The sequence below is a fragment of the Tympanuchus pallidicinctus genome, unplaced genomic scaffold (genome assembly GCF_026119805.1).
Source record: "Tympanuchus pallidicinctus isolate F22 unplaced genomic scaffold, pur_lepc_1.0 scaffold8, whole genome shotgun sequence".
Classification (NCBI taxonomy): domain Eukaryota; kingdom Metazoa; phylum Chordata; class Aves; order Galliformes; family Phasianidae; genus Tympanuchus; species Tympanuchus pallidicinctus.
The window spans coordinates 22,188,420-22,209,325 of NW_026294802.1; the positions used below are offsets into that span (position 1 = coordinate 22,188,420).

At 36.6% G+C, this 20,906-nt stretch overlaps 1 protein-coding gene across 1 annotated transcript; it reads right to left on the reverse strand.

The window, feature by feature from the left end:
* Positions 1-3,357: 3,357 nt before the first annotated feature.
* Positions 3,358-16,145, reverse strand: NTS (neurotensin). The gene is made up of 4 exons (XM_052668555.1): positions 15,906-16,145; positions 12,757-12,818; positions 6,179-6,403; positions 3,358-4,283 (listed from the first exon to the last, which is right to left on the reverse strand). The coding sequence occupies exons 1-4, from the start codon at positions 15,964-15,966 to the stop codon at positions 4,137-4,139; spliced, it is 495 nt and encodes a 164-aa protein (XP_052524515.1). The 5' UTR covers positions 15,967-16,145; the 3' UTR covers positions 3,358-4,136.
* Between the last annotated feature and the right edge of the window lie 4,761 nt (positions 16,146-20,906).

Sequence of the window (20,906 nt, forward strand, 5' to 3'; positions counted from 1 at the left end):
CAGTTTTGTAGTTATTAAAATATTATTTTCCAGTTTCTTGAGGAGATCAGCCCCTCTCACAACTTTCTTTTTTTACTAGACAGAAAGGCGTGATTTTTGATTCCTACTGTCATGTCACAGAAGTCATTGTCCTTTGTTTAGAGGGTTCTCTGAAACTGCTGTTTTATGATTGCCTTCAGTCAGCCTAAGATTGAGGCTGTGTTAGTTAAGAGCAGATCATGAGGCACAGCCACATTCGTGCATCACAAAATTAAATCAGCCATCTATTTAATCTGAAAACCACCTGTTTCATCTACTCTGTTCATACCACAGCCATTGAACTCTTCCCTAAAACTGAGATTCAATTGAGAAAAGACTGAAAACAGAAGATATATATCACAAACAATGCACAAGAAAGCTGAAGACTGATCACCATAGAGTGGTAAAAAAGTAACTATTACTTTTTATGATATTTATTTTAAAGAAAGATATGTTTCAGAGATCATAAATTATTAGTTTATGCATGCTCAACTTTTCTTGTATAGGACATTTTTGTTTTTATAGAGGATAGCTATTAGAAAAATATACCAAATCAAATTAAATCTCAGTTATGTTTAATCCTACATTAAAAATCATTCAGAGTTTTATGCAATTAGTCTGCATGAAAAATATCCAATATCTGAGGAATATCTGAAATAATTAAGTATCAAATTTCTGAGAAATTAGTACAGTTATTCATCTATAAACATCAGTAATGGACTAGGTAGGAAAAATGTTCTCCTCTATGGAGACAAAGAATACATTTCTCAGTAACTGCCTTTTGGAAAATAAAACAGTCCACATCAAAGTAATTTATTTAAGCCATTGTGACAATCTGAGTTAATGGTCTTCAAAACAACACTTTTAGACATGAGGCAATTCTGAACTTCAGGGGAAAAAAGAAGAAGAAGAAAAAAAAGCCTTGTCTGAGCTTACAAATTTTTTCATATTGTGAGGGCCTCCTCTGTCTTGAAGTCCATTTATTGCCCATTGTTACTGCAAATACAGAACAAGGGGAAATGGCCTCAAGTTGCACCAGGGGAGGCTTAGGTTGGATATCAGGAAAAACTTGTTTACAGAAAGAGTTATTAAGTACTGGAATAGGCTTGGGGAGGTGGCTGAGTCACCATCTCTGAACTGTGTTTAAAAACCATTTGGATGTGGTGTTCAGGGACATGATTTAGTGGAGGGTTTTTAAAGTTAGAGTAGTATGGTTAGGTTGCAGTTGAACTTGATGATCTTTAAGGTCTTTTCCAACCTGACCAATTCTATGATTCTATGATTCTAAATACCACAATGTTTTCACAGGCAATACACAGCTAGGGCCAATGTTCACATCCTGAGAGCCTCATTGATATAATGAGTGAAACAGAAAAAAATATGCCTGCCTACCTATTTGTTTTTTGCTTTGCAGGGTTAAAGAAAGTTTGCAATTCCACAGCAGCGAGGTTAGCTGGAAGTAGCAATAGCTAAAAGTAAAATGAAATTTCAAGAAAATAAAGATCCCCCAGACAACCAAAACATCCCTTTACATCTCTGTTTATCTGACTTAATAATGAGGATTTGATGTGCTTTCTAACATCTTAATGCTTGCTTTTCACCAGTGACCAGTAACATGAAATGCCAGCACTGGCTTTTGTATCTTTGACCATTCTACAGCCATGGATATTGTATCCTCATCTAGTTAGGACTTCCTCTCATTCTGAATGACACTCCTCTCATAGATCCCTGAACACCTCTATCAGATGCTAGGGATCAGTTTAACAAGCTACTCTGTCACACTTTAAGAGCTGCCTCCCTCACTGACACATAATAGCTGACCCTGCATGAATTCAGTGTGCTGAAAGTAAATGGGTTATTTCAAGCCATTTTTAGCCAGAGTACCTGGCTAATCTGTTTGCTGTGACTTGCAAGGAGCAAGCACACAGTCAGAGGGTTATTTCCACTAGACAGGTAGAGCACCCTAGGAGATCCACTGCCATCACCCTGAGTATCTAAATCACCTGCAAAATGAAACATAGATGCTTGCTTGTGTTTCTGAAAATTCTAGCATTTTCTCTCAGACGACAGTCACATTACTTTATAATACTTTTTAAAACTCTTCATGCTTTTAAAATGAATACACAGAAAAAATTACCTTGGCAACTTATTTTTTTTTTCTCCTGTTCTCTACAAAATAATTATCTGAAGACCATCTAGGGATTTTTTTCCTCATATATTACTTGCAGTAAATTTTAGAACAAGCTCCATTCTGCCTTCTTACTTCAGATCAACAGGTAATTTGGAATCTAAGCTGTTATAATGGAACTACAGAGCTAGTAGGCTTTTAGAAAGAGGGATGTTCTTCACTTGAGAGCATACCGTGTCACTAGTCTAATTCTACAACCATTTCATTAAAAAAATTAAAGGGTATGACTCTATTGGACCCATATTTAAGCAAAGCTCTTAAGTTCATTAAGCATTTAAATCATTGAAACAAAATGTGCTTAAATACTTAGCTGTTTCAAATTATGATTATTGTAGTAATTAGTGTATGCTCAGTTATATCTTGTGAATGCATGCTTTTAGTGCCTACTCAATAAATAAACTGATTAATAACATTTGCAGGAAGAAAACAGAATGAGCTTTGGAGTAGTGGAAATACTTTTTACAGTTAAAAAAAAAAAAAAAAAATCCCTCTCCATGTATCAACATTGGTATAACTATTGGTATGGGTATGTTATTACATGTGTATCCCTCTATATGTTTAACAGTACTTGACAGAAAATCTGATGTATGAGAGCATATGGTAATTCCTTGAGTGATTTCTTCTGGCCATTTGTTGGAACATTCTGAGGAAATATGCCAAAAAGAAAACAGACAGACTTCAAAACCAATGTCTATTCTAACATTTTGGTAGCCTGGTTTGGGAATCAAGGCTTCCCTTGGGAAGGGATCATGAACTGGCACTCTAATTTAACTGTTTCTTCATTCAGTTCTTTCAGACTCTTTTCCAGGATGAAATCCAGGAGCATGAGAGCCCAAATTAGATATAAAGATCAGACACTTTGGGATGGATGGAGCATGAATTTTCAGTGGCTCTTGAGTACTTAACAGGTTGAAAACACCTCTTTTCATGCTGAAATCTTCCCTGTGTCTGTGGAATTCTGAGACTATTATTAACTCCTGGAACTACTTGTTTGACATTATGAATTTGTAAAGGAAAGAAAAGGAAATGAATTTCAATAGTAAATTTAAGTTGTTCTTACTTAAAGTCCTCTTTCAAATATTTTTCCAAAATTTCTCATATAACTGGATATATAGTATACTGATTTACCAGTAACACCACAAAAGCATGAATCATGTTTTATTTTTTGTCTTTATTTTTTTCCTGAGCACTCATGTATAAGGTAAACACCATAAATTAGTTTACTGATTATTTAAACTCTTTTCCTTATTTAACCACTGATATCCACAATTCTGAAGTATATGTGCCTTTGCTTTAAGTCACATACTTTGTTGAAGTCTCATTACTGTATTTTCTTAAATTATGGCTCTTCAGAGACAAATTAGGAATCAAGAACTTAAATTCGCTTACAAGCAGGCCATTTCAAATATGAATTTTGGACTTACCATTTAATAGTGGACCATATTGCCTTCTTTGTTTAGATCTGATCCCTAAGAATTTCAACTAGACAATATATAAAATGCTGTGGCAGGTCAGACTACTGTATCATATAAAAATTTGCAAGCCTATACATGTTTGAGGTGTTTCAGTAAGAAATTTTTAAGAATTTCAGTAAGATTTATGGATGGTATCCATTTTCTCAGTGTATGACAGTGTTCTTTCTAAAATAGGAAAAGACTGATATATTGTTGGAAGGATGTTGAAATCTCAATTGTGTACAATACGTCATGCTTAGAAACTAGATTTATTTGAAAATGTATTGGTCTAATTAATCTCAAGTAGGAAAAAATCACAATCAAGTAACAGCAATTGCAAAAAAGACACAGTTATGTTATCATCTTGATGATCTTCCATAGTATATTTTCACACAGGTATGATTTTAAAGTTAAATAAGATAACTATAACACACAGTTACCTATAAACTAAATACACATTGTTTTCCTCTGCTGCATCAGTAATATGAACTTCTCTTGAGTATGTATGGTCTTCTAGCTTTGTTCACATGTAGTTGCCGTTTCAGAATATAGGGATTTTTTCTTTTCATTATTTCCTTTTCTTGGCTTGAATTTTCTAGATCAAAAGCGTCTTGCTGAAGTAACTGTAGGATGTAAGAAAAGACAGGATATTATCATGGCTTTTTTTTCTACTGAAAATCATCAATTCCACAAGAGTTCTATTTGCCCCAGGCTCAGACATTTCCCGAAGATCAGGGTACAGAGAAGTGATATTTAAATTCCACTGAAACTAGTAAGACCATTGGATTTAGCTATAAGAAAGCTGGTGTGTCACTCTGGAGCTAAATATGACTTAAAGTTTCCTTATCACTGTCACTCAGTAATGGTTAATTTATCCTAAAAACCTCCTAAAACACCCACTCCTTGCTAATTTCAGATTTTGTGGAATATTTTTATCACAGAATTTCTACATTAAAAATCAAAATGTGTAAAAAGAAAGGAAATAAAGTACATGAAAACCAATTTTTTCAATTAAAATATGTTATTTAACTGCATTTGAGTTTTATTTATAGTTTTTTAAGTATTTTCTTCAGATTTATATCTGCTTTATCTATTTTCATCCGTTCTTTTACCATGCTCTTCCATGGCCAGGCTGAAAGGCATTAAGCTAGAAACATTTTAGACTCACCTCAGTATTTTCCTAAGCAATCAAATTCTGTTAGTCACTTAATTACTTAATAAATGAGTGCTCATCTAAATCCTGTTGATATAAATGGAAAAAACCTCATGATTTCAACAGAGTTTGGAGTCAATCCTGGATGAGTAAGATCGCAAGAATTTGTTTCATTATATAAAGTGTTTATTTCAAGTCTTCTTCAGTTCTTCTCCCTCTAGCTCTATTCTTTCTCCCCCTATTGTGCCTCAGAAAATTCTGCACTGGATAACCATGCTCCTAGGTTGATACAGAAGCATCCTTTTTAAATTTCATATGCAGTATAATTAGAAGTGGAGCTTTGCAACCACCACAAAAGATGGTACAACTATAAAATAAGGAGCCATGATTAAGCCAGGCTATGGCACATGATTGATTCCATGGTAGATCCTTTTCAATAATAAATGTATCAGTGAAGAATCCTCTGAAAACTCTGGCTCTCAAAAGATGCAGTCTTTTTTATGCGTCATCCTAGATGGTACAGTGAACTGAGAACCCTAAGCAAACACATAGCTCTGCTTCAGCAGGCAAAAGGGGATCAGGACTCAGTCAAATTGCCCATGAACTGTGATAACTGAGGAATCTCGGTTTAGTGGAAAGCGGGTACTGATATTTAGACATATTTGTTTTGTTGGGTTTTTTTTACAGCATGACTAGATTCTTTCCAGTGTGTTTACATGAATGTTACAATAAGGTACATATCACAGATGGATCACAAAACAATTACTATTTAGGAGTAGCAACCCTAAGTTTTGGAGGGACAGAAAATCAGGATTTCCCTTGCTATTAGTTTCTTAGCAATTATAAAAAGTTCAGAGTACCTGGTAAAATTACAGGTGTACATGGCATGTATGTATTTTGAATCCTGTTTGTCTTAGTGCCCTTCAGAAACTCTGTGTAAATTTACTTATGCTTGAATAAATCTGCAGTAATTTAATGTCTGTTAAGCACATATTAATTTTGTGCTCTGGCTCATTTTCGTATGTTTATTTCACTCCTTGGTATAGTTACAAAGAGTGGAGAAATTATGTAGTTAAGGATTTTTGACATTTGTTCACGTGTCTTTATCCAAAACAGATATTCACCTCTTCAGAAGCTATGTTAAGTCACAACTCTTTCACTAAGTGGTATATTATCAGTATTAAATATTAGAAAATAGCAAAAACATAGGATAGTTTAGACAATGTGATGGGGTGATTTAAGCCAAGAGCACCTAAGATCTGGAGGAACACTTGGGATCTGAAGTAGAAAAGACCATTGTGACGACAAACAGAGCTTGAAAGTGTAACAGTCATGGAAACATGCACTTGTGACACTTCATTTTACCTCCCAGTGCTGAAAGGCTCTGCTGTGGCAAACTTTTTGGAGTTGATACACTGTCAGCATTGCTTCCAAGCTGAAGCCATCCAGAGCAGCAGGGAACTGTCTTCCAGAAATGAGATCCTCATCATCTACCTCTACCGTTTCCCCCACCTGGTTGTTCATGTTGTTGATAAGATTGCAGACATTTAGCAGGGTCACTTTCCAGTAAGAAAGTTTTGCTCTGTTCATCTGAAAATACAAAGATGTTGTATGATGTTACATTACGCATGGTACGTAATGTAATGCAACTTTTGTTTTGTTTTGTTTTGAGTGGTAATGTATGACATTTAAACATTTTGGAAGGAAGAAGCTTGTTTGTTTGAAGTTCTTTTCATCTGTCAAGCTTTAAGACAATAATTAGAGCATGAAATTAGGACAACTCCTTTATTAAAAACACCAAGACTGTTTCCCCACTGCTTTACCCCCCAAGTAGATATACATGATGGAAAAATAAACTGTTACCAAACCAGAAAGGTAGCATTTCATAGTCATTCTGCACAGGTGCAAACAAAAACACAAATGGAAATTAATATAATATAAATTCATAGGTGTAAATCAGGACAGTGAGTCAGACCCAGTGGATAAATTTCCAGTGCCAGATTCCTAGCTAGATGCCTGTGGTTAACTAGATGCTCCTCCCCAGTTCAGAACAAATAGCAGTCATTTCAAAATTCCTAAAGAAATGGAACAGAGTCCCTGCTTCAGGGCAAGTTGTCTGGTGAAGCTGGAGCCAGTGTTATGGAATCTGTAAGCCCCAGGGATTTTGGATACTGGAAAGTCATGAGTGTTAAGTGATGTGAATAGGACTAGGGGCTTGGATGAAGATGGAGTATAGGTGAAATAGAGTTGTGCAAAAGACGAACTTGGTGGCTAGACTGAAATGCCTCATGAGATCAACTGTCTTTGGGTGGTCCATAATGGAACAATTCAGAGATATTACAGGAAGACAGAAATAAAGAGAGAAATGTCACCATAATGTGATCCAATAGTTTACATTATTTCAGAGTAATTTGATTTTTAAAACCTTTAGCAAATGATAACAAGAATTTTTACTTTTTAATGGCACTATTTTAAGACAGTTATTGAAGTAGGTTTTTTTAAATTATCATTAGAAATACCTAATTTCTGTCTCAATCACTGTTTTCCTTCTCTGTTGTCTTTGTCAATTCCTTGGTTATGATCTATTTATTACCCTAGTCATTATTTCTTCTAAATTGTATCCCTCTTAGTGCTGAATATAGAGATTAGTTTCATTCAAGTAGAACCAGTGACACAGCAATCTCCAATCAAAAGTCAAATAGCAAATTCCTATTTATTAATGGCAATTAATGCCCTTGAGGCATATATTAGGATGCTGCTCTACCTATGAACTGAAATGTTGTTTCTTTTTCCTGCGTGTGTTAAGTTAAATACGGGTATTACATTAATACAGATATTGCCTCTTACCAACAGCATTAAATAAGTGTGTGGATGCAGTTTTTACCTAGCTGAACATTGAGTAATCACACAACCTGCTGTTTGTTTAAGGAAATTTTCTAACAAAGAGGTATTATATGCAAGATCTCTGCATATTTGCAACTGTTTTTTAAACTAAAAGAAAGAAAATGTAGATAAGTGAAGAAGAAAAAAGAAAAGCTCTCATCACTAATAACAGTAGTTACAAGAAATTGCCTTTTTACCGTAATCATTAGTTCAGTATGCAACTAGTACATGCATGAATTTCAAAATGAGACTAATTTAGCCTTTTTAGTAAAACTGCTATGTTCTTAGATTTCTATTAGGGCTTGGATAGCAAACAGTATTTTGTTTTGAGAAGAAACTAATCTCAAACCTTATTCAGAAGGTTCTACATTTTTCAATTTGGGCTCATGTGCTGTCTCATCTGGGCTCTCCACTCAGGCATCCCATCAGTCTAATTACTTGAAAAGTTGTGGCAGGTTCAAAACAAAATTGACATCTGTACAGAATGCCTGATTTAATTAGCAAAAGTTAATTTAGCCAAAAAGCAACTGTTCACTGAAGTTTCAAAATCTTTACTCTGTTTTAAAGTATTTGTGAAATGCAAACACAGAGCTTTTCTTGCCAAATGAGGAGGCTTTTCCAATACAATTCTTTCTCCTTGTATATGAAAGAAATATGAACTAGAACATCCCCAGCTAAACTGCAATGAAGAATAAAATCCAGGAGCAGTACTGTGTGAGAAAGTGAGAATTCAGAGTTGAAAACAAGACTATGCTGATGGATATGACTGGATCTTTTTGATCTGAAGTTATTATTTTATGTAACCTTGATGTATGTCTTCTTTTTTTAAGGAACATTTCTCTCTGTATTAGCAAAATACCTAAATTGCAGTCTCCATTATGTGCAATTGGTCTTGGCTGCTACTTATGAGGTTAGGGAAAAAATCTTACAGTGCTGTATGCAAGCATACTTTGTTAGTCAAGGGAGTCTAATTCTCATTAATAACATGCATCACTTCAAAGTATTTTCACTTGGATACGCATGCTTCTGACTTACACTGTTGCCAGCTCCCAGAATAAGACTATGAAGCATTAAGAACTTCAGTCAAGAGTGAAATACTTTTTTAACTGAACATGGACCTCTCTAGATCATGTCCAGTTTCTGAACAGTGCAGGCATGTTACTTTCTTATAATCTACTTCACTATTACAGCAAGTATTACAATCACACAGCTTTGTTTTATAGGTTATGGAAAATCACTGAAGAGGGCATGTTAAAAAAGTAAATAAACAAAAAAAAAAAAAAAAAAAACAAAGAAACAAACAAAAAGCATGAAAACACAGTTTCAGATGACTGTAACACAAATGTTCAGGTAGACATTCAATATGTGAAATATTTTCCACAGATGTCTAAGCAATACCAACTACAGTTGCTCAATGTATGTTTTGGAAAAACACCTACATGAGAGATCAAAGAAATTGTATCTGCCAAGAAGGAATAAACTGTTTTGAAGATTAACTTGAAAAAATCTGGGAGGTACCTGGTGGAACAAAAGAGACTGCCATATGAATCACAGTTAAAAATTATTAATGATGAAGAATTCATGAAATGAATATGATACATGCATTTCCACTGTTAAACATGCTTCTGAAATATGACTCAGATATATGGTTTCCCATACCTTTTTAAATACTGAAAGTGAACTCAAAATTGTCTAAGAAACTGAAACAAGCTTGGGAATATTTCCCTCTTAGACAGTACCTTTTCCTGTGAAAACTACAGAGAATCTCAAGTGATAATATACATGCTTTTTTCTTTCAATTTATGATTGAATGATGCTCCAGGACATTTTAATATAATTTTTGCTGTTTCTGTTTTGTAATGAATACCCCCAAAATGTTAATTAAAATAAAATAAATACAAATATTCAGTTCTCCTTTTTTTATAATCTTGCCTTTATCTAGTGAAAGCAGGTGAAAAAGATTCAAGACCAAGCAAAATCCATGGTACTGAACAACTAGGTAAAACACCTGACTTAGCTTACAGAATTCCTGAGATACAATGCAGAGAATTGAGGGCTCGTTACAGTGCCTTTTCTGGTGTACTTCACTGTCTTTAGTTTTGCTTAATGACTTCCTCTACACAGAATAAGACAGGGAGACCACTTATTTTCCAGCAGTATTAATAACACATAAAGGACTCAGAATTACTTCTGCACTGTCTCTACATAGGTGCTTCAATGGTTCCTTTTCGGAACAGTAATTGAATTTTGTTCAAAACGTAACAGTAGAAATGATAACAAAAATAATTTCTGCCTTTAAGCACATGAATTGCATCCTAAGGTTTTCTGTGATGTATACTAATGCTAACAAATGTAAGGACTTGCATGCAATAACTGAGTCAGGAAGTTAGAAACTCTTAGACAGCTGCAGCCTCATCTGCCTGATACAAAGGCTAAACTTTCTGGGTATATACAGTTAGGAACAGGCATTCAAGCTCAGAAGGTTCAAGATTTCATAAAAAATTGTGTATGTAGGGATCTCAAATGTCTATCCTAGTAATAATGATTCCTTCAAATAAACATTTTTTCCTTCTTTTTTTTTTTTCCTTGAACTAATAGCATTACAGTTTTGTTTGAGTTCAAGACAGTCTTCATGCAAATGGTGGATTCACGATAGCACTTAAGAAGCTGTGAGTAGATGTATCTTTCTGATGCAAAAGACAGTCAGCAGGTAATCATTTGCATATTTGTGATACTTCAGATTACGTTATCTTACTAAATCTTCCAAAAGGCTCCTTGGACTTTATCTTAGAAGAAAGACATATAAAACTTTTTAGGGTCTTGCTTGATCCCTGTATCTTTGTTGAGGCATAACAGCAGGGAAAGGTGATAAGCTATATTAAATGTTGAAGGCAGTTCATGAAAGCATTAATGTAATTTTTTTAAATATGGAGATATATTCAGCACATGGGTGACTTTAAAGAGTATCTTGCAAAAGACCAGTAGACATTTATCAACAGTCTGTGAAGTCAAAAGAATATGGTAAAAAAGCATATTTCCATAATATTGCATAGATTTGATGCCATACTTCACAAGTACCTACTTAGCTAGAATTTTTCTGTGAAATACCAGAAACATGAATGATTTTACTGCATTTTACTGCATTAGATCTGGGCTTTCATAAACGTATTTTTTTCCTTCTATTTTCCTTCCACTTTATTGATGAGAACCACTGAGTCTTTTTAATTGGCTGGATTTCCCTTGCTGATGATTACCAAGTCAGTGTTAAAGATGATTAATACAATTTAATGGTAATTGCTCTCAACTAGAGACTAATCTCAGGCACAAAGACAGTCAGTTATCATGCATACCATCCTAAAACTAGTCTTTCAAGTCAGAAACATGGTTCTATTCTAATGAAGACTAAAAACTAGCAAAGGCCAACAAAAAAATAATAATAATTTATTATTTCAGTAACAACTGGAATAATGATCTATCTCTTGTAGAAGTAGTTTCATACACCTTTTAAGTGGTTCCACTATGCCTTTACTGTCAAGAAAGAGTACTTATTTTATACTAACTTTATTATTTTATTATTTTATACTAATTTTATACTAATTAATTTAAAATAGTGATTTAAAATTCTATCACTTAGAATTAAAATGTCTCCATCACCCATTGTTTCTGTCAACTTCAGGTGTCATGTCACTTGCAGTATCTATACCATAAAGCCATTAAAAATTAAGTTACATGACGTAAAACAATGTGTAAAAGTATATAACAAACATCTTTGTATTATCAACAGGTGCACTTTATATGGGCATTTTTAGTTACCTTCAATTGCACTCTACAGTAAAAGAGAAAAAAAGATGGAAATGGCATTTACAGTTACAGTTCCACTCTAATCTGTGGCAGCAATAGAATAGCTGCAGGGTTTTCTCCCAGGGCGTATTATGGTTTGGCAGGCAGAGAAAGAACTATTTAAAGAACATTAAAATTTGTCTCTGGGAAATAATCTCTATTAAATCTTTCTTTACTTTAGAGAAACCAGCGGCAAACAGGTTTGTTTGTGATCTACCATGCCAGTAAAGAATGTGGGAACTTAAGAACTGCTGGACCAGATCAGAACAATGTATTTTCCAGCCTCATTTCTTATCCTGGTTTATTCAAATGATGCTGTGGAAAAGCTCACATATAAGAAAATACAGTATAAACATAAGTCTTGCAGGCAGGTTTTTTGTTTCTTTTTTTTACAACTAGCCATTGGCTTATGAATTTTTTTTTTTTTTAAATTTTCAGAAGAATGTAGTTTTATTTTCCAGTGAAATCAAGCACCAAGAGTTAAATCATTCTACTTTAAGCCTAGGAATCTTGTTTCAGAGTTTTTTCTTCAAAATATTGCTGAAGAAACACTAGGCTTAGATCACTTGTGGAAAATAACAGTACTGAGGAAATGTCTGTCAGCTTGTTCAATACATATGTGCAACACTTGCTACTTCACCTACATTAGTATGAGTTTGGAACAGAACTTTTGTCTACTTGTTTTAAATAACATGTTTATCATTCATCGTCTGGCTACTTGTCAAGGAAATGTCATTTGCCAGATTAATAGTTTCATAGTCATGTCCCCATGTTCTTGTACTAACATTATAATGAAATTCCTAAACCAAAATCAGCATATGTATTAACAGATTTTGCTTTATGACTGTCTTAATTTTATATGCACATAGAAAAAAATTTCCACATAAAAATCTCACTTAGAGATTTGACTAAAGGTTAATTTAACTTTCAGCAGGCATAATCTTATTGGAAACACATTTCCTCTTATAAATTTATCTCTCTACACATTTTTGACAGTTTAATGAAAGTATCAATGTTACACGTGAGGAACACTTTTTTGTGTGTGTCACATCAACACCTTTAAATTTCCTTTGAACTGAGAAAATCTTACACCAAAGTGATGTCTAGCACTGAACTTTCAGGCCTGGACCATAGGTTATTGCTTTGTATGAAGACTTTTAGGTTTGTAATGAGAATTCATTTGCTTTCTAACCATTAGCTGAAAGAGGAAAAATAATTACCTTTGATGTATACATATTGGTCAATAAATCTGCTTCTAATGCTTTCATTTCCTCTTCTGAATCTGGGAATAAACCAGTAACATATGTTTATTATTTCATCATAAATCATGGACATTTGAATTCAGCAAGCAAAATATAGATATATAAATGAGGTTTTTTTGGGAAAAAAAAAAAAAAAAAAAAAAAAAAAAAACAGTAATAAAAGTGGATTCACAGCATTGTGTTCTAATGAGACTATAAGGAGGTTTTTGGTACCAAAACTTTATTTTGAAAGGGATATCCATCAAATTTCAAAGCATGACCAAGCTTATTGACATGAATGAAGGAATTCACTGTTCGCTTGTAGACAGGCCCATTAATTTTCAGCTGTTTCAGTACAAAAAATGGTGCAATTTTCTTCATCCAAAATCAGACTGATTTTCTTAATTACTACTTGTCACCTCTACTAACTAACATTTACTTAGCTGCTGTTTTTTGGGAGCAATTGCAAACATTCTCAACTTGGATCTTCAAGGTGTTTTTAAATGGTGACCAGCAAATTAATGCAAAGTCATTCTACTACAGTCTATTGGAGATAAGCCATTCTTCTGGAAACCCTATGAACATTTCTTTGCTGAAGGGCTATGCTCAGATCTATTAGACTGTCTCTGTCTCCAATCCAGTCTGCTCTCACACAGCAGCCATCTATTCCCCGAGTCATTAGAGTGATCATCTTCTGTGCCTGAGTACAGTACAGTACAGCAAAGAAGAGACCAGAAGTCTCAGTTTTTAACCACCTTTATGCTTATCACTTGCTAAGGAAGTAGCTTTCTGGAACATTTTTGGCTTTTGCTTCTGCCATATGTGAAAAATCATAGCATCTTCTAATACAAGTAATGTAAAATAGTATCCCCAAGTTCTTTGTCTCCTCAGACATTTCTACCAGTTGTGATTCTGCTAAAAGGAGTTTTTAATAGAAGTGAATATTTACTAAACAATCACTTTGCACAGTTGTACTGCTTCCAATTGTGTTAAAGTCACCAAAAAATGTCTGTGCCTTATGTCAGTCTTTCTCTGCAGTGATGCTGATGTTCAGCTTTGCATTACTAGTACGCTACACTAACTGCTTTTACTTAAAAATTGTTACTTAAAATATTGATAAAGACTGGATGTCAGTACTGCAGCATGTCACTAGTAACTTCTCTATAGTTAATGCCTTTCAGCCCTTTCAGCACTACCTGTATTCATCATTACCTAGTTTCTCAATAGCTTCACCAGTGATGAAGTCCTTTCTGCTGGCATCACATGTTCACCTGAATTTTGACTACTGATACTAACAGCTCTTGCAAAGGGATGAATAGTGCATGTGAGACAGCATCACAATTTGTTGTATTCTGGGGCAATGAAATGACTCATATCTGGTTAGGACCCTGTAAAAGCTATATAGAACAGAACATAGTTTCCCCACCACCAAGGGTGGAAGGCAGATGCAGAAGTGGAAAGCTTACTGAATAGATGGGTATTAAGAAACATCTTTAATGAGAAAATATCTGGAGGATATTACTTAAGAAGCTGTTCGCACAGTGAAGAATGAAACAAAGCCTGGAGGAAAACGGAGTGTATTCAGATAATTCAGGAGTGAAAGAGACAGATGACGGGTAAAAGCAGAAAAAGAGCAAACACTCAAGAGAACAATCTGATTACAGATTATTGTTCAAATCTGAGGAAAATCCAAACACTTTGCTGTCTTTTGTATGCTTACCTTATTATTGATAGGAAATATAGCTTCTTTCTGTATATCTACATTCTACAGAAATAGTTGTCTTCTATTAAAACACACTTTCCCCTGAGAGCAAACATTTTCAAAAGAAAATTGATCATTTTCCTAATGACTTACTTGTCCACATTAGCAAAAATTCATTTGGCTTTTCAACACAAACTTGTCTGTGACATTTCTCATTTAAATATAATTCCAAATTTTCAAGCAAATGAACCATCATGTCAGTTATACATACAATTCTGCTTCTTTTTTATACGAGTCTATTTTAATTTCCACTGGAATCTTTGACTTCAGTGGTTTATGAATTTTAAATTTTCTCACAGAAAATACTAGTCATGTTTTTGCTTAAAAATCTACATACATATGCAGAGAAAATAATAAACTTTTAGCCCTGTCCCAAAGAACACCAGGTCTGTAAAGCACACAAAATGATTATGCTTAAGCCATGACAAAATACAAGTTTAAGTGCGTTACATTTTTCTTCTGTGGGGGAATGTATACCGGAAACTTGCATCCAAAACAAGGAATTCTGAATCCTCCTGGATACTGAAGCTAAAAAATTAATCTACTTTTAAACCTACTCTTTACATTTTAATGGAGTTACAAGTAACAGTAATTTGTACACTAGTGAGATTGGATTTTGAAGACTATTCTACTACACATCTGTCACAGTACACCTGTTTAATTGCAATTTTTTTTTTTTTTTTTTTTTTGTCATAAACTGATGATCTAAATAACACACACTTAGCTATTGTCACTTTCCAAACAAGCTGGCAGTGCATTTTCATGTATGACCCTATTTTTAAGGTATCTAAAGCAACTGATCTTAGAGCAGAAATGCACTTTCAGCTAGTATCCTATTGTGTGATCAGCATCTTTGTGACAAGCATTTTTTGTCATATCAATGCAGTTGCTAGTGATTGTTTTTTTTTTTTTCCCTAGAATCCTAAAACGGTACTTCAGCTACTAAAAAGTGACTACAGTACATATAAAGATAGTCATGCTGATTGGACTTTGATGGAAGGAAGAAGAAAACACACTATCTATGATACCTTGGAAATACCTGGGATTCAAATATCACAAATGTAGCAACATAATTAATGGGACAGCCTACATCGACGTTCCTCAATGACCACTCTGCAGTTACACCATGGTAGTGATGCTGCGGAGGGGAATGTTTTGCAGATAGGGAGTAAATTACGGGAGTGATGGAAAATGTGATGCTGGACAGAGCCCGCTCTGTGCGAGCCGGGAGCACCTGCAGGGCATAGCCGCGTCAGACCGAGCGCACCCCGCCCCGTTCGGTCCCGCTCGAGGCTGCGGGAGCGGCTGGCCGCGTGGTGCTGCCCACCGCACGGAGGCTCGGGGCGCAGGGCGCGGCGGAGCTTACCTGAGCACAGGCTGCAGGAGGCCAAGGCCAGCAGCACCACGCACACCAGCTGGGGTCTCATCCTTGCAGCGCCACTCTCTAGAAAGTAAAGTCCATAAATCCTGGGGAGAGACGGAGAGAGAGACAGACAGACACACAGAGAGAGCTCCGCTGCTCCGCGCCTCGGCACACACACTGGCGGGCGGCCGCAGGCACCAGATGGTGGACCCGGACCCTTCCCCAACTATATAAGCCTCGGGGTGATGTCACGGCGGTGCCGCCATCGCCTCATGGTGAAGAGCCCTCCCTCCACCCCCTCGCCCCCTCCTTCCTCGCCCCCCCCCTCCCCCCCCATCTTTTTTCCCCCCCTCTCCCGCTGCCCCCCTCCGCCGCTGACGCCACCTCCCGCCTGACGCACGCGGAGCCCCGCGGGGCGCGCAGCGGGGCGCGCAGCATCCCCACTCCCACCCACGCGCCCGACTGCTCGTATCCCGGCAGCGACCTGCCCGCTGAGCTCGAAAAGCTCCCATCTACAGATATGATAATTATTTATGAAAAGAAAAAGTTTCCGCAGTTTCTCGGACACCTGCGCGTGCGATGCGCCGGGTCACGGGTTGCGCCGAGACGCGAGCACCTCGTGCGGCCGTCGTGGGATGTGCTTTGCCGTCTGGTTTGGCTTTCCCTGCAGCGTGGGGGAACACGGGGGAGACAACGGATAATAGAAACAAATGAAGTCTGTGTGAGAGAGAGAGATAACGGGAAAGTCACTTGATAAAGGTTTTTCATAGGTGCAAAGAAGTGCTAACGTCCGCCACAACCAGACTACCCCTTCCGAAAAGAGAAACAACAGCTATTGTTTCAAGGAGAGTAAGCGCTCCGTCAAGACGTTTATCCAAAGGTGTAGGTGTTCTGCTTGAATTTCACGACATTGGTAAGACAACCCACTAAGAGGGGACTCTGCAGCCAGCGCCCGGAACGCACGAGCGCAAAAAGCCGCGGGGCACCGCGGGACGAAGCGGAGACAGCACGGGGCAGACGGCGCTGCCCCAGGACGAGCGAAGTGGCAGTGAGGGAAGGGGGGCTGCCACTAACTGTCCCGGTCAGTCCTCTGCATCCTAGAGACCGGCCGTAAAAAAAATAAAAGGCACGGAAATTGTCTGAAATAGACGGTAGGGCAGGTTAACCTTTAACGTGGAGTGTGCAAATGAGAAGCTGAAGACTAGCATCAGCCTCCATCGCGGCGCTGCTCGTAGCATGATTTGTCTCAGATACAGAGAAATGCTCCATCTGTTGAATGGAGATATTACACTGCAGAACATTTTGGTCTCTGTGAATGCATTTAAGGACGGATGTACATGCCACATATAGCAGGAATGCACTCTGGTAGAATTCTGCTAGCACTAATGTTCTCTTCACTATAGAAAGTTTCCTTTGAAATTCGATGGTGATGGGTGCCTCTGTCCTTATCTACCTTCTATTCCTGTCTGTGCCATGAAACAGATACCTCATTAACAGAAAACCTGCAGAAATTTCAAAACCCTGCTGCAGAGAACATCTGGTGGGAAGAGTTCAATTAACTGAATTCCTTCTTCCCTGAATCAACTTTTGTAACAGGATAAAATTTAAATTTGTAAGCTATTTTGGGTTGTAGATGCTTAAATGCATGCAAAAATACAGCTGAGTGCATTCCAGTGGTATTAGCTCTGTTTGTGTGTACTGGTGGGAACACATTTTCTGCCTTACTAAAAAGGAAACAGAAAGAAGGAAAAAATGGAAGGGAAGGGAAGGGAAGGGAAGGGAAGGGAAGGGAAGGGAAGGGAAGGGAAGGGAAGGGAAGGGAAGGGAAGGGAAGGGAAGGGAAGGGAAGGGAAGGGAAGGGAAGGGAAGGGAAGGGAAGGGAAGGGAAGGGAAGGGAAGGGAAGGGAAGGGAAGGGAAGGGAAGGGAAGGGAAGGGAAGGGAAGGGAAGGGAAGGGAAGGGAAGGGAAGGGAAGGGAAGGGAAGGGAAAGGGAAAGGCAGGAAGGCAGGCAGGAAGGGAGGAAAAATTTATCACATTGTGTGGGCTATACTAGTCTGCCAGAAAGTTTCAGCTACAGCTCATCTGCCTTAGCATGGGGGTTAGATGGCCACTCATATTCCTCTCCAGTCCCATTTTCTATTATTTCCGTGATGTAGAAAGACCAATCTGCAGCTGATTTTGCTCTGTGGGTGTTCTGCAGTTCAGGCAGCTCTATGAATGAGAATCATATTTCATAGGTATTTTCTAGTGCCTACTCTCTGTCACAGATTTCCTCAATAGTGTAATTGCCCATATTCTTATGTAACTGGAATTTATAGGAATGATGTTTTATTTTTTTCCTCAGGAAGAGAGTAATTGCCAGTTTTCCTGCCATTAAAAAAATCACCTAATTGCTTTAAAATAAAAAATAATAACCCTGGAATTCTAATATTCGTGCATCTTAGGAAATGACTGTATGTTATGTTATGAGCCATAATATTTCTTATAATTGTTCTGTTTTCACCTGTTTAGTTGTTGTTATTTTGTTGTTGTTGTTTGTTTTGTTTTTCCCAAGAGAAATGTAAAAGCAGAAACTTCAGTATTAAAAGTCTTTGCTTTCTCATCACGTTGAATGTTCTTCACACATTATCTTCAAATGCCCTGGATCAGGCATAACTGAGTTTGGACAATTACATCTTTTTTTCCCAATAGAACTAAACTATCTTCTATTTCCCAGATGTTCCTGTGATTGCTTTTTCTAACTCTTTTCTACATCTGTAGCTCCTTCTATTCTTTGCATGCTAGTACTTTTAAGCCTTTTAAAAATGAATGCCTTAAATCACCTTGTTTTCTGCAAGGTGAGAAAGAGCCTTGTTTTCTTGCAAAGGATTATCCCAGAAAAAACTTTTATAAGGAAAACAAATTCTTAGACCTCCTTCCATCCCTCTTTCTTCTTAAGTATTTCTCAGCTAGAGAAAACATGTATAGCTCTTCATTAACGTTAGTCCACTTGGGAATCATTTTATCTGCTTGCCCTCAACATGATTTAAACAGTCTATCCAGGCCCACAAATCATCTCCATTCACAACTGTGAGACATCTGAAGATAGTGAAACTATTAGGCAAATGGTAGATTCATTAAAGAACAGATATCTTTATTTCATCACTGGAACAAAAAAAAATACCATCTCTACATGTGGATGACACCTAACACAAAAACTGTACGCACCAGAAAGGAGAGAACCACTCTGCCATAGGAAATACTGGAAACTATAATATGGTAGATTCATTGTTTCCAGTTAGCAGTTTTATGCCTTAGAAACAAAAATAAGCACAGTGAGAATAAATGAGATCCAATTCAGGCTGTTTGTATTTTGATATTAAATTATTAATTTGTCTGAGATTTTTGTGTTCATGTGTGGTTTTTGTTTGGGGGAGTGGAATGTTGTATCCAAACCTTCAGGAGATGTAACAAGTATGGAACTGGAAGATGAATCATTCAAGATTCATTCACCTAGGAATTATTTCACAAGTTTTTAAACAGCGCACTGGCTCAAGATGCTAGTTCATCATATCAAATTCAAATTTAGTTGATTTAGGTTGCTTTGCCCCTGCAGCAGTTTGGCTACCAGCAGTTTAAGTTAATTTTCTTGATGTAAAACTGGAAACATCAATTTCTGTCATGTCAGCTCCAGAAAAGTAGAGAACATCTGAAGTATAAAGTAGACAGTGCAGATGAGTTTCTCAGGTAGTTTAATTCTGCAGCATCACTTTCTTTGTCACAAAATATGTCTAGGGTTTTTCATTCAGTTTAGTCAGGACAGTGATGCTCAAATTTTAGCACTGTGGTCAAATGCTGAAAGTCTTAAGACTCTGGAGACCATCTGTGCTGCTGCTGACAGTATCATAAAAAAACTCGGAAATAAGGGAAGACATTTCACAAACTGGATCATTCCTAAGTAAATAAAAAATTAAGCATCCCCTCCATTCTAAACTCCATCTCCTTTACGCATTCTGTCATATGATATTTGAAATTTGTGAGATTGTGCACTTTAAGGAAACATTGAAGATCCAACAGAATGATACCAAAATTTATTGTTGTAGAAAAAAAAAAAAAAAAAAAACAACAAACAACAACAAAAAACTAAAAGCAATCATTATCTTAATCAGATATTTTTTTTTTCATACACAGCAAATCTATGACACATTTTGCAATGAGCTGCAAATCAGCACAGATTTATATACACCTAATGGCTAATTTCTTTAAGTTTTAAAGTTCCAGTCTCTGAAACTGTGAAAGAGGCAGTGAAAGAGGCACTCCTGTGCAGCCTCTGCATCTGAGGACTACGTGTCTGGCAAGGTTGTTATTTGTGATACTTTGACACTTCAAATAGCAACAACATCTTAGTACCCCAAAGGCCCACAGTTCTCCAATCACAGAATATTTTAGGTGTTATCATCTCAATAGAACGAAGGCTCATTTTTTCTTTTTTCTTTTTTTTTTTTTTTTTTTTTTTTTTTTTTTAATTTTAAACATAGGCATTACATTTTTGAGACATTGAGATTCCCTAATCCTTCTGCTGGCAAAATAGATTCTGTCTTTATGACTGTAAAGCAAGTGTGGAACGTATGCAGCTATATGTATGTGCAGTTAAAACTATTATGAACTGCCAAATTGTGAACCTTTCAGTCATATGTATGTGTAAATGTTTGGGCATTGTTTAGGAAAAGTTATTTTGGATAAAATAGGCTGGAAGAAAACTATCTTCCCTCCTACTCCTACTTTCCATTTTTTTTCTTTTACTGGTATCTTCATACTAGCGAGCAGTGCAGTTTAGAAGAGCCACCACAGTGTGTCATGGGAGTTATGCTTTGGACACCTCCTGCTTACTTTCACCTCTCAGCAGTGCATCCCCAGGCCAGACTGCATCTTTGTTATTTCTTGATTACATATTTTCTCCAAATAGCCAACTTAATCAATTTTTCATTTGTCTCCAGTGAACCATGAATATTTTAATGCAACTTT

Coding starts and splice junctions, on each gene's coding strand:
- NTS (XM_052668555.1), bottom strand. CDS start 15,966: ATGAGACCCCAGCTGGTGTGCGTGGTGCTGCTGGCCTTGGCCTCCTGC. Junction 6,404..12,756: donor CCAATATGTATACATCAAAG/GTAATTATTTTT, acceptor TTGTATTTTCAG/ATGAACAGAGCAAAACTTTC. Junction 4,284..6,178: donor GAGCCTTTCAGCACTGGGAG/GTAAAATGAAGT, acceptor TACATCCTACAG/TTACTTCAGCAAGACGCTTT.